The following is a 12,178-nucleotide window of genomic DNA, read 5'->3' on the forward strand; positions in this document are numbered from 1 at the left end:
GGGGGGGGGCAATGGGCGACTGGAAGAGGGACTGAGTGACGAATAAAAGTGTAACCAAGTGAGACAGCCAGAATACGTGGAGTAGAGAGGTTGGATGAAAAAAACTGGTTGGGATATAACCGGCTAGGCAGCTCGGGTGGATGTTATGGAATCCCCAGCGATTTTCGGCGATGTGACGAGAATCGACAACGAGCTACTGGTCAATGGTTGTGCATCCACAAACCGTTGCGTCATGTTGCATTTTTCTTTTTCGATTTGAAATTGTTTTTTTCCGTCGTCGTATGGCGGCCGGCCGCAACTCCCTCGCATGCTGCGTCAGGGAGGCTTCGAGGTTGGGCGTTATTATTCTTTCTAAAAAAAAAGCATGGGCAATATCTCGAACAAATGGGGAAAGTAAGACGCCTTTCATGAGTGCAATGCTCTTGCGTCGAATTTCCATAAATCCCGTCTAACAAACAAAAGAGAATTGAATACCATTCTATGAAACATGAATAAACGAGTCAAATTGTACAAATTATTTAGGCCAGAGGAGAGCAAATCATTTATTGTAACATGAAAATCCAACAGCAGATAAATTTGGACATATGATTCTCATCAGTCGTGTTCCTTTTCGCAAAGAGAATGATTGTAAACAATCAATGGAAAAAAGGAGTATTCAAAAGGGCATCGAGGGTGGCGCTAGTTCATTAAATTTATTGAAAATCTCTGGCAATTGGAAATTACTCATTAGACGACTAAATAAAAATACGTGTTTATGTGCGTGGGGATGTATTGGGGAGCACCGACTGCCGGAATCCGTACGGCTGGCATTATTGCCAACGGCCAGCGGATATGAATTTTTTTTGCTCTTTTTTGCTCCAGCTGAAGCTTAAAGAGTCGGAGAGAAGGATAAAATCGATCGATCCAATCGTTGTATTTCACCGATGGCCGATGTAACCCAGCGGATTTTATCTCACAAAGTTTAACTGTGGGAGTCCAACTTTACGATAGAAATATGACTTTATCAGGAATTTGAGGGAATTAGTTTTAGAGAAGTTAACCACTTTGGTATTAGTCACTATATCGGAGTCTTCAATTCATTCGAGAAATAATTCAGCCATCATCGGGTTAATGTTTCAGTGGAGATTGCAGTGGTTTGAGGGGAATGCAATAAGAGGGTGATGGTAAATATTGAGACAGAAGTCACGAAATTTGAGAATACAGTGGCTACAAAAGTGGAAGTGAAGACATAAAGACGCAGAGACAGGTTCGGAAATAATCTCCAGCCAAAGCTCTATCAAACAGCTGTGTTTGGTTGCAAGATGTCCCTAAAAGCAGAAGAAGAGGCCGTAAATCGCAGTCTTCGAGCGCTGAGGCTCCATGCCTGGAGGTAAGTGACCCCCACTCCCGCAGCACTATACATCAGCCCCATCTACTTCGTCACAGAAAAAAGTTGCCAACCTTCGGTCACTACCAACTCTCATTTAATCACGAAAACTAGATTTATTTAACAATAATGTCATCCACACTGTTAGAAAATTACTATTGAAACTTCATGCAAAAAATCTTGAAATTTTCAACAACGAATAATTTACGTGGAATTTCCATTGATCTTGTTAGCGATAAATCAGCCAATGTTCTTGAATATTCAATGAAATTTGATTTCTCAGGTTCATACGACAATGAAAATTACTGAAAAACTTGAAAATTCTAGCAAATTTTCTTCTGAATTTTTAATCGGTCGCTTAATTTTCGCGATAGGGTTGAAAATCCAAATTGTCATTGAAAATTCAAAGATTGTTCATAACGAAAAACTTAATTTTATTGAATTTCCAAGATAAATCGGGAATTCCATGAGCAATTTAGTCTGAAATTGAATTTAAGTTCAGAATATTGAAAATTCAAATTCATGTATTATATATTACTCAAATTTCACAAAATTTCTAACAGTGCACACGGAAAAATTCATATTTTGAAAAATATATATAAAAATATCTTAAATTGGTCCAATTGTTAGAAAATTACTCTTGAGATTTCAAATGAAAAGGCTTGAAATTTTTAACAACGACAAAGTTATATGAAATTTCTGTAGAATTCTTCATTGACGAATCAGTTAATTTCTTGAATATTAACCCTAGACTGGTCACCATGCGAGGGAATTGCCGCAACACGTCGTTTTATTCACCTTGCCATCGACTGGTTGACCGGAAAAATTTGAGAAAAATTGAATTCGTCAATTGAAGTATCTGGAAAATTCTAGTATTTTTTTTCAATATTGAATCCTTAATTCTGGGAGAAAAAAAATTATTCCCAACAGGTGAACAACTTTTCCCCGTGTTAAATGAAATTGCCTGTTGCGCGACGTTGCTGGGAACTCACTAAATGCGCCCGGGAAGTGTAGAGTGGATTCGGCAACGCTGGAGCCTAAATAACACGGCGGCACTCTCCCGCGAAGGTGACTAAAGTCGCATTTTCCCGTCAGGTGACCAGACTAGGGTTAATGTAATTCTCGATTTTCGTGTCCATACGGTACTGAAAAGCCTTAAAAATGTTGAAAATTCAGGCAATAACTTCTCTGAATTTACACCACCAGGGTTAATTCACACGAGAAGTTAATTTTTCAATTCATGAGAAATATCTACTCCCATTTCTTCATATGCACCGTCCTACGCAACTGCATAAACATTGTTCATCGACTCAGATCGCCGATAGATTAGCAGAGAACAAATGACAGGTGGAATTGCCGACAGAAAATCATCCGGAATAACGAATTGAAAAGAAGCTTCGCCCAGAAATACCCACTTTTATCATGTTTCGTGTCTCCGGGGAATCGATACCATCCGAATCGTTAAAGAGAAAATCCAATATTTCATTTCGTTATCGCGGTTGTCGGCGGGGTGAGCACGCAGCAAGAGAACCACATAGTTTTGCAGGATATTATCAGAAATAAGGTAATGCTTTCAGTCCCCCAAACTATCTCTGTATTTCGCCAACCCGAAATAAACGCATCCCTCCGATACGAAATATGAAAAAATAAATTGACGACAACGTTAATTCAACACATGTAAAAATACTCCGATGATCACTTGAACATTTAAATCCAAAAACTCCCTAATTAATCGTGCCAAATCAAATTGACCCAGTATCAAAGGTTTCGACTTTCCAATTCCCCCAAAACATTTAAAACTTTCCATTGCCCTCTTGTTCTAGTGGCACTTGTCGTAACGGGCATGTGGACTACCACCAACAAAAATTTCACCCATCCAAAATGCTCTCCCTGTATCTTCACTGAGAATGGGCCAACACTCCGGTGCTTAAGTTTCTCAAATGCTTTCGAAAACTCGTTCAACGAGAAGCTCACGATAATCGCAACTTCCACCGCCCAGCTCCTTAAGTCTTCTCCCTCCTACCCGCTCCACCCAACCCGCACCCCACAGCCCCTCAAACTCCTCCTTCCATTTTAACCTAAAGTCCATTAGGTACGAAAACTTATCGTATTCATTCGAAATTATCATCTACTCACGGATACATAAACGCTTGTGAAAATCCTTATCAGGAATGCGATAAAACTCGCCGGAGCATTTGTTTTTATTCCTCAATTATTATTCGTACTTTACAAGTTTTCCATGAAAACTTGGTCGAATGTGCCATAAAATAGACATTGGGTGGACCCAAACGTTGGACAGTCGGAAGTATGTACGGAGTTTATTGTGCGATAAAATAAAAATGTTGGTGATAAATAGAATCATGGCTTTCTGAGATATACCGAGGGGTATTCGGTGAGAAGAGAATACAATGGGATGGAATGTTTGAGAAGAATACAATGGCATGATGATAAATATTGAGATAGAAGTCAAGAAATTTGAGAATACGTGGGCTGCAGAATTCGAATTGAAGACATGTCCACCGGGGATAACTTCGAGTAGAAGATCTGGCAGAGAATAAAGATCTTTGAGCAGAATACAATGGAGTGATGGTGAATTCTGAGACAGAAGTCACGAAATTTGAGAATACAAAATACTATCCCGACAAAAGTCGAAGTGAAGACAGAAAGATGGGGAGACATGTTTCGAAATAATCTCCAGCCAAAGCTCTGTCAAACAGCTGTGTTTGGTCGGAAGACGTCGTTAAAAACAGAAGAAGAGTTCGTACATCTCAGTCTTCGAGCGATGAGGCTAAATGCCTGGAGGTAAATGACCCCCCACTCCTGGAGCGCTACGCATCAGCCCCGCCCACTTCGTCATAGAAAAAAGCTGAGTCTCCACCAACTCTCATTCAATCACAAAAATTAATTTCATTTAACAATAATTTTGATTTCAATGGTATTCTTACTATTACATAGTTGAGGTTGGCAAATCAGCTTTAGGCTATAAGTTATTGCGCTACCGTGCATAATTTAGTAGAAACTTTCGGAAAATTCGAGAGCTTTCTGGAAAATTCCAGAATATTCTTGAGTTTTCGACAATATTTTTTTAGATTTCTACGAAGGTTGAGAATATTCTCCGGGTTTATAGAAAGTTCGAGAAAATGCCTTGTTTTTACAGGAAATTCCAAATAATTTTCGAGTTTTCTAAACAACTCGAAAAAAATCTCCGGTTTTCGAAAAAATTCGAAAAAATGTTCAGTTTTAGAATTCGAAATAATTCTTGAATTTTCCAGAAAATTTTCAGATTTTCTAGAAAATCTGAGAATATTTTATGGCTTTCCCAAAAATTCGAGGGAATACTCCGATTTTCTAGAAAAATCGAAAATATTGAGGTGATTTTTTGACTTATCGAAATTCTTGCAGATCTTGGTATTCACTGTTTGCTTATTCTGCTCGGGCCATGTAACTAGTCTAACAATAATTGTGATTTTCACTGTTGAAACATTTGGAAGCCACTTACCATCACTTTGGTGAGGCGCGTAGACGTTGAGATACAAGCAATCCTCACTCTGATTCTTCAAGTACGGCAGAAGCCTCTCCAAGTACTCATGTCTACCGGGCATAACTTCGAGTCGAAGATCCGGCAGCACTTGAGGGCAAACAGGAGCAAATTCCTTAGCAATTCTGACGTCACGCCAGGGCTGCGGTGAACGCGGTGGTGAGAATCTAAAGAGCCCCACTGGCGGTTCAGCGTAAGGTACACCTGTAACATCAGGTTCATACATGTATACATTATGTATTATATCGCCCTGAGGGTTTGCCTTCTTCGGGCTTCCCCCTGCGCTCGCTACCCTGTTTCATATGGAAAGGGATCGGTATTCTGGGTCAAGTGCAGTAAACGCCGTCCAAACGCCGTAGGGAATTGAACTGAAATACCAATACGACATGCAAAGCATTTCTACCAGAGGATGAGCCTGACGTATGCATCATTGAGGGAGATGAGTTTACGCGTTTGTCTTTGTATTCCCATTTGGTTCTTCAAAATGATTTTGGTTACACCCATCAAAAAATTTATTTAAAACAATTAATTATATGGACCAGTTCCATATATTTTTCAAATTCATAAAGAATAGACAAAAAAATATGTCAACCATATATTTCATATATTTTTTTATATAAATTGGACCAATTTAAGATTTTTTTAAATATATTTTCCAAAATATGAATTTTTCCGTGTGGATGTCTCGATTGCAGAAGTGAATTTGAATTCATTAATTGGATGGGAGAGATGAATGTAGAAAATTTGCTGCGAAATTCACATGGTTTTTTGCTTTTGCACTGTTTAAAATTTTCGTTTGACATTTCCGATAATTTCCTTTTTGGAAATTTTTATCGAATTTCATTACTACTGAAATTTTAAGGAATTTCGTAATTAGCAATTTAAGGTGTCGTGGAAAAATTAAAGAGAACTGTAATGTTGGGAAATCACCCTTAAAATCATTTGCACTATATTTCGCCACCCACTCCTGCACTCGAATCCCATTAGACAAATGTGAATATTGTTGAGAAAACGTTCACATAAAATGTAAAAAATTATTTATTTCATCTTTTATTTGCGTTAATCTAGACTGATATTCATATTCAACGAATTAATATTTTGAGAAAATTATTTACTAGTCTACGATCTGCATGTCACTTATCAATTGGTTCGATGTATCTAGTTTATTGTCTAGATTTAATTTGAGAAATACAAGTTGAGGGTCCACGATCTCCCATATATCCACGGTAGAAATTACCTTGAATCCACGGGAAAACGTTCCGTATATCCATATCCACGGTCAAAGTTACCGTGGAGCGTGTGAATAGTCACTGCCCCAAAACTAATCCATCAATGGCGCTCCATCAAAAAATTCTTTCTCGAATTTTTTAAATAGCCAAGTGCAGCCTTGGCTTTTGTGACAAAATCGTCTACAGGCATTCGCCGCCCGGAGAAAACAAGCAAATGCACCAAGCAGATGGTACACATGACACGAGAGTGAACTATAAAGACACGTCTATGGTTGAGGAAGAGGGCAAATGTACAGGACTGTGAAACGAAAATAGAATCACAGCCGCACAGCAACCGCGACACTTCTCGTTTTTGACGCACAAGCTGGAGACCCTTCTCTGTTTTCTTATGTGGATCTGGTGAATACTGTCACGTGCATTTACGCACGGTGAAATCTTTTACCCGCGATGGGATTTACTGAGGAACTAAAAATAATTGAGTGAAAGTTGGGGAAGGGAGTTGTGCTGGCAATTTGCCAAAAATGGGGAAAGCCCTCATCGATTTTTTTTTTATTTCTGTTTCAACTGCACTGGCAACATAACAGAAATACTCATCATAAAATTTTCTAATTGATTTTCGACTATCGTCGATTTTTTTAGAATGTGAATTTTACTCAAACAAGTCATCCGATTCTTTACTCAAATCATAAAAACTTCATTATTATTCAATGTGAAAATGAATAAGTGAAATCTATTACATTTCGTACACTGAGAATGACAATTTAAAAAATCAATGGTACATAACAAGGAAATTTTTTTTTCACTCGGGGCCAAAGTGTCAGACCTTGAATTTTTCCAGGGGGAAAGTCGATTTTGACGTAAGTAAGTTTCCCAGGGGGTTGGTGATTTTTTGTGGAATTGAGGGAATCCTTAAAAACATGCTCCAATAGAAATTGTTTGGTTTTTTCGGATATTTCATGTTCAAAAAAATTTTTTTTGTGTAAGAATCGCAAAAAAATAAACTTTGGACCCTTCTACTGCCTTCAAGTACATTTCCGAGGGGGTTGACAATTTTTTGGGGATAGAGGAAGTCCTGAGAAATATAATCCCGTAGGAGTTGTTTAATTTTTTTTTATATTTCAACTTCAAAAATTTTTTTTTGTGTAAAAATCGCAAAAAAATAAACTTTGGACCTTTTACTGCCTTCAAGTACATTTCCGAGGGGGTTGACAATTTTTTGGGGATAGAGGGAGTCCTCAGAAATATAATCCCGTAGGAGTTGTTTAATTTTTTTTGATATTTCAACTTAAAAAATTTTTTTTTGTGTAAAAATCGCAAAAAACTAACTTTTCACCCTTCTACTACCCCCAAGTACGTTTCCGAGGGGGTTGGCAATTTTTTAGGGAATAGAGGGAGTGCTTAAAAACATTCCAGTAGTTGTTTTTTTTTATATTTCATGTTCAAAAAAAATTTTTTCACCCGGGTCAAGGGTCAAATCTCGGATTTTGTTAGAGGCGTCCGGCAAAATCGAATTTTTTCGCCTAGTGAACATTGATTCTGTCTCTACTCACGATTTTGATGCCAATGAAACACTCGGAGGCCCCAGAAATGCAGAAATAAAAAATTTCAGTCATGCGTGACTCACCGAGAAATACATCGACCAGCTGCTGCGGATTAGCGCTAGGTTCCACAACGTATCCCCTGAGCCTTCCTTGTTTAACTCGTATCTCTTTCGCCATTCTCCCTCCATCCCAATTTTGACTGTGCCTCTGATGTCCATACTGGTTGAATGGCACATAATATTCACGATGCTGAGTCAATATCTGTGTGCACGACAGCAGGAGAATACACAGCTCCAGTCGGAACATTTTCAATTAATTCACTGTTTCCATTTGCTGACAAGTTTCGTCATTCTCGTTTCGCTCTTAATAACACGCTTTTTCATTCATTATGATAAAAGCCACTGTCACTTATTGATCATTACAATTTGTGTATTTTCCTGGTGAATAATAATAGTGAACCAATTCAGGTAATTTTGCAGAATGTCAGATCTTAGAGTTGCTGAATATCTTATAATCTTGAGGGGAGATCGCGATGAAATTTGAAAGTTACACGGGGATTGTCCCTACCATGCCCATGATTTTAATCGAGTTTTTCGTTTTTTCAGTTACCACAAATATAATGAACTGACGAAACATAAACATGTCAGCCTTTTTGAAAATTCTAATTTTTTAGAATTTTTTACCAAGACAAAAATTCGTCTCTTGTCTTGTTGGATATGAGCAAGAGTAACATACCATTTTTTAATTCCGTGAAATCAATTAATTGAACTTTCTTCGATTCTTCGTAACAAAAATGTCGAGTACTAGCTGTGCATGAATTCATGATTCTCATCTCCACTGGCTCTAGTTGAGTCGATTCGTAATCGGTGAGCGTAATTTTTACTGAACATTTCTCTCTGTGTTGTTTTGTTTCTCTTGCCCTCTTACGGCATCACTAAACTGCATGATAGAGCCAACCCCCTGCAACTCCCAAATTTCACGGCGTTCTCCCCATAATGATTTATCAAAATTTTCATTGACATCCTTTCTGACGAGTAGAATAAAATCTATAAAAGTGCCCCGATGAAAATAGACCAATCTCCCTCAGATCCAAACATATTCATGAAAAACTCGGAAGTCAAGTTGACTAATCTCCGACTTCTCGACTGAAATGAGATTTCAGAATTCCCACAATAGCGAAAGGAATCCGCAATAAAAGCCTTTCCCACATCAAAACCTTCCGCTTTGTTAAAGCCATTCCACTCTGCGCATCCCTGCATATTAAATTCCGCCGGTACCTCAGAATAAGATGGAAAATGTCAATGTTTTGAGTATCGTTGATATAATGACCCAAAGTGTTTTCTTCGTTGAAGCCTCCGGCTCACACACTCGCAAGTTATTCTTGGTGCGATGGCAAAACAAGGGTGAACGCACCGGGTCGAAAGATCCAAGAGCAAGACAGAAACAGTGAAGCGTGGTCTAAAATCCGCATCCCACAGCAGCGCTTTGATTCCGAGGGGACACAGAGTAATCGATTATGGAGGATTACAAACAGCGATTACTAAGTACTTGTTTTCGTTGAAAAATAGAGATGAAAAGAAAGGAGAGGAGGCAGGCTAGAGGAGGGGTTTCAAATCGAGAATTACTTCGATAAAACCAATGAAATAGAAAAAAAAATGTTTTCGTTGAAAGCACAAACTGTTGGTGGATGGTGGGGCAAAATGGGCATCGATCCAGGTACAAGTTATAAGGTTGACAGGGGTGATGAGGGTCCTGAGGAGACTCATAAGAGTTAAATTACCTCGGTAGAAATCTAGTCGATTGCAGTTATTACTTTCCCCTATAAAAGGATCTTTTTTGTACTATAAGGTTAGAACACAAATCAGTAGTGAAGTGGTAAAATGGTACAAGTCAATTCTGACTATTGATCAGTTTTCAATGAATATCTCGGAATCTGAGAGAGATAGCGAAATGTTTTTTAAACCTTTTCTGTAGAGCCAATTAACCTCCTTAACATAAAGAGATACAGTGTAATGACGCGTATGGAGTAAACTCGCCGCGCGATTCAAAATTCCCGCCATGTCTGTCCGTGACCCCACGCCGCACTCCGTGTGCTCGCAGCGCCAATCTCGCCACAAAGTTAACGAATGGTTTACTTGAAAGGTGAAAGTCGAGTCAAACAAGGCTCCTGAAATATGCATTTGTTAACTATTAATTAATGGACACTTGGTGGGACCGAATACACTCTAGCCTCCAACCAAATGCATTCGTTAATAATAACTAATCCTTTCTATCAGTGTAAGAAGCCCCTCATCCAAACCCGATAAAACACCCTAAAAACACATGTTTGTAAACTAACCCCTCTCCTCCCCAAACTTCCATGTGTGCCTAGAACACAAGGGGCGAACCCCTTCGAGCCTTTGAAAGCCGACAGATTAGATTCTGGAGCACGCGTGAACTTGCCAAGTTGATGAGTTACGGGCGTTGCGTTTTGCCTCGGTTATACATAGATTGTTAGGGTTCAAGTATAAAGTGCACGGGTGGTGGCGGAAAACAAGGGGATGATGATGGGTGGAGGGCTTGGTGGAAGGCAGATAGAGGATTCCACACAGTGTCGACCACAACCGTCTAGGAAATATGGTGGAGGCGGTATGAAAAGAGGCCCACGATATGACAGGCGGCACCTCTCCCCAAGATCTAAACTTCAATCTGCATAAATTGTATTAAATTTGATGGTACTTCGTAGCAAATTCTAAGGTTGCAAGTCACGTGGTGCAAGTGCCCTCCGAAGGATGATAAATTTTGATGAAATTAATAGATTCGACTGGATGATTCACTCGGAGTGGAGTCTCTATCAATCTGTCATCCTTCCTGTCTCAATCACATATTTAATTTCATCATGGGAGAACATCAGATAACCCGGAAGACGGAGCGGGGAAAAAACGAATCGATTCGATCGTTGATTGACCGCATTTTTCTCTCCGGGATGGTTTCACTTTGGGGAGGAAAATAAAAGTAGTCAATGAGAGGAGAGAAAAAGGAGAAAGCTGACGGAGTACCTCGATAAGAAGGAATAACAGGGAGAATCTTTGCCCGGATGGAATGAGCGAATGGCGCAAAGTCCAATTAAACCCCTCGGAGTCGTTTGTTTTCATCCGGACTCGGTGACAGCCCTCTGTTTTCCGAGTTGGTGGAAGTTGTGTTTGAAGGGTAAGTGAGAATTCGGATCCTAGGGTGTCTGCTTGATCTATATGCTGTCGATAATGGATGGACGCGAAAGATGAAATGAGATGAATCAACATAACCTAAATACAAGTTTTGTTTTAGAAATATCTCCGAATCCAAAAGAGATGGTCAAATTTTCATAAGAACTTTTCTTTTAGATCTTTTGTTTCCCTACAAAAAAGATCTAGACAATAATTTCGCTATTTCTCTTGGATTCCGAGATATTCGCCAAAATCTGAACCCCAACGAATGTGATTTTTTTCGCAGAGGACGCGGGTGCCGAATGTCTGTTTACAGCCCTCGGCGCATGCGCGCAGGTAGTTCAACAAAAGTCCCAAGACTTACTGTACCTAGGCCGATGACCTCATGTTAAGTTAAATTCACATGTATCTCCCCAAAATGAAAGAAATTTTTCTGGTGAGTGAGAACCGTTTAACGCAGGTTTTTTTCCTTCCACTCTGATGCCTCGCGGTATCAGTTTTTATTACTACTAACTTGGCCCTGTCTTTGCCGGATAATGGCCTGGACCGACTTTATCGATTAACTGGGACATTAAAGTGTTCCCTTAAGGACCTTCCGCACAAACTACCACACCGACACGAACGTTCTTCCCCTCGTTTAGTCTCTTTCACCGCGTTATAATACACCTCCTTCCGGTTTAACACAAAAAGACGTGCTTTAAAAACCAGCGTAATGAGCCTCAATCTCGTCACTAAAGAGCTTCACTAATGTGTAACACATCACGTCGTCAAAGTTTAAGGTTTCTCCATCACATTTCACCACTTTTTTTCATTTTCTCTAATTAAAATTCTTTTCAAGATTTTTTTTCCTCTGGTTTTGCCACCAAGACGCTTGTCTCGCGCGAATACAGCGAAGACTGAGGTAGAGTTGACTGAATATTTGAAATCTAAATTTAAAGCGCCACTCTAGCGCCTCGACGTGGGACACGGGGCAAGCTGACATTTTTATTTTAAGAACACATATAGTCATGTGTTTAGAATTTTCTAGTTGATTCTTGACATATTTTAGAACTTTGAATTTAGGTGGAATTCGGGAGTTACTTTGGAGATCGGCTTTGAAAAATTCCTAATGATTGTTTTCATTTTCTCCTTTTGGAAGTTTTAACTGCACTTTAAACAAGTGGGTAATCGCTCTTGCATTGCAGATGCTAGTGATTTTTGCTAATAAATTGGGAATGTGCTTGCGTATGGTTATTTTGTACATCAATTCTTTCTGTCATGTATAATTCATTGTTTATTTCATTTTATTAAATTGAATAGGATTTCTTTTCAACTAATTT

The 12,178-nt window shown here is 39.0% G+C and overlaps 1 protein-coding gene across 1 annotated transcript in view; it reads right to left on the bottom strand.

The window, feature by feature from the left end:
• Positions 1–8,097, bottom strand: part of LOC107036135 — a 73,549-nt gene extending 65,452 nt beyond the window's left edge. Inside the window, exons 1-2 of the mRNA XM_015253879.1 lie at positions 7,758–8,097; positions 4,866–5,108 (exon numbers count right to left, since the gene is read on the bottom strand). Coding sequence (XP_015109365.1) covers positions 4,866–5,108; positions 7,758–7,980 — 466 coding nt within the window. The 5' untranslated portion in view covers positions 7,981–8,097. The remainder of the gene's footprint in view (positions 1–4,865; positions 5,109–7,757) is intronic.
• Between the last annotated feature and the right edge of the window lie 4,081 nt (positions 8,098–12,178).

Source organism: Diachasma alloeum, unplaced genomic scaffold, assembly GCF_001412515.2.
Source record: "Diachasma alloeum isolate Michigan unplaced genomic scaffold, Dall2.0 Dall_scaffold_00206, whole genome shotgun sequence".
NCBI lineage: Eukaryota > Metazoa > Arthropoda > Insecta > Hymenoptera > Braconidae > Diachasma > Diachasma alloeum.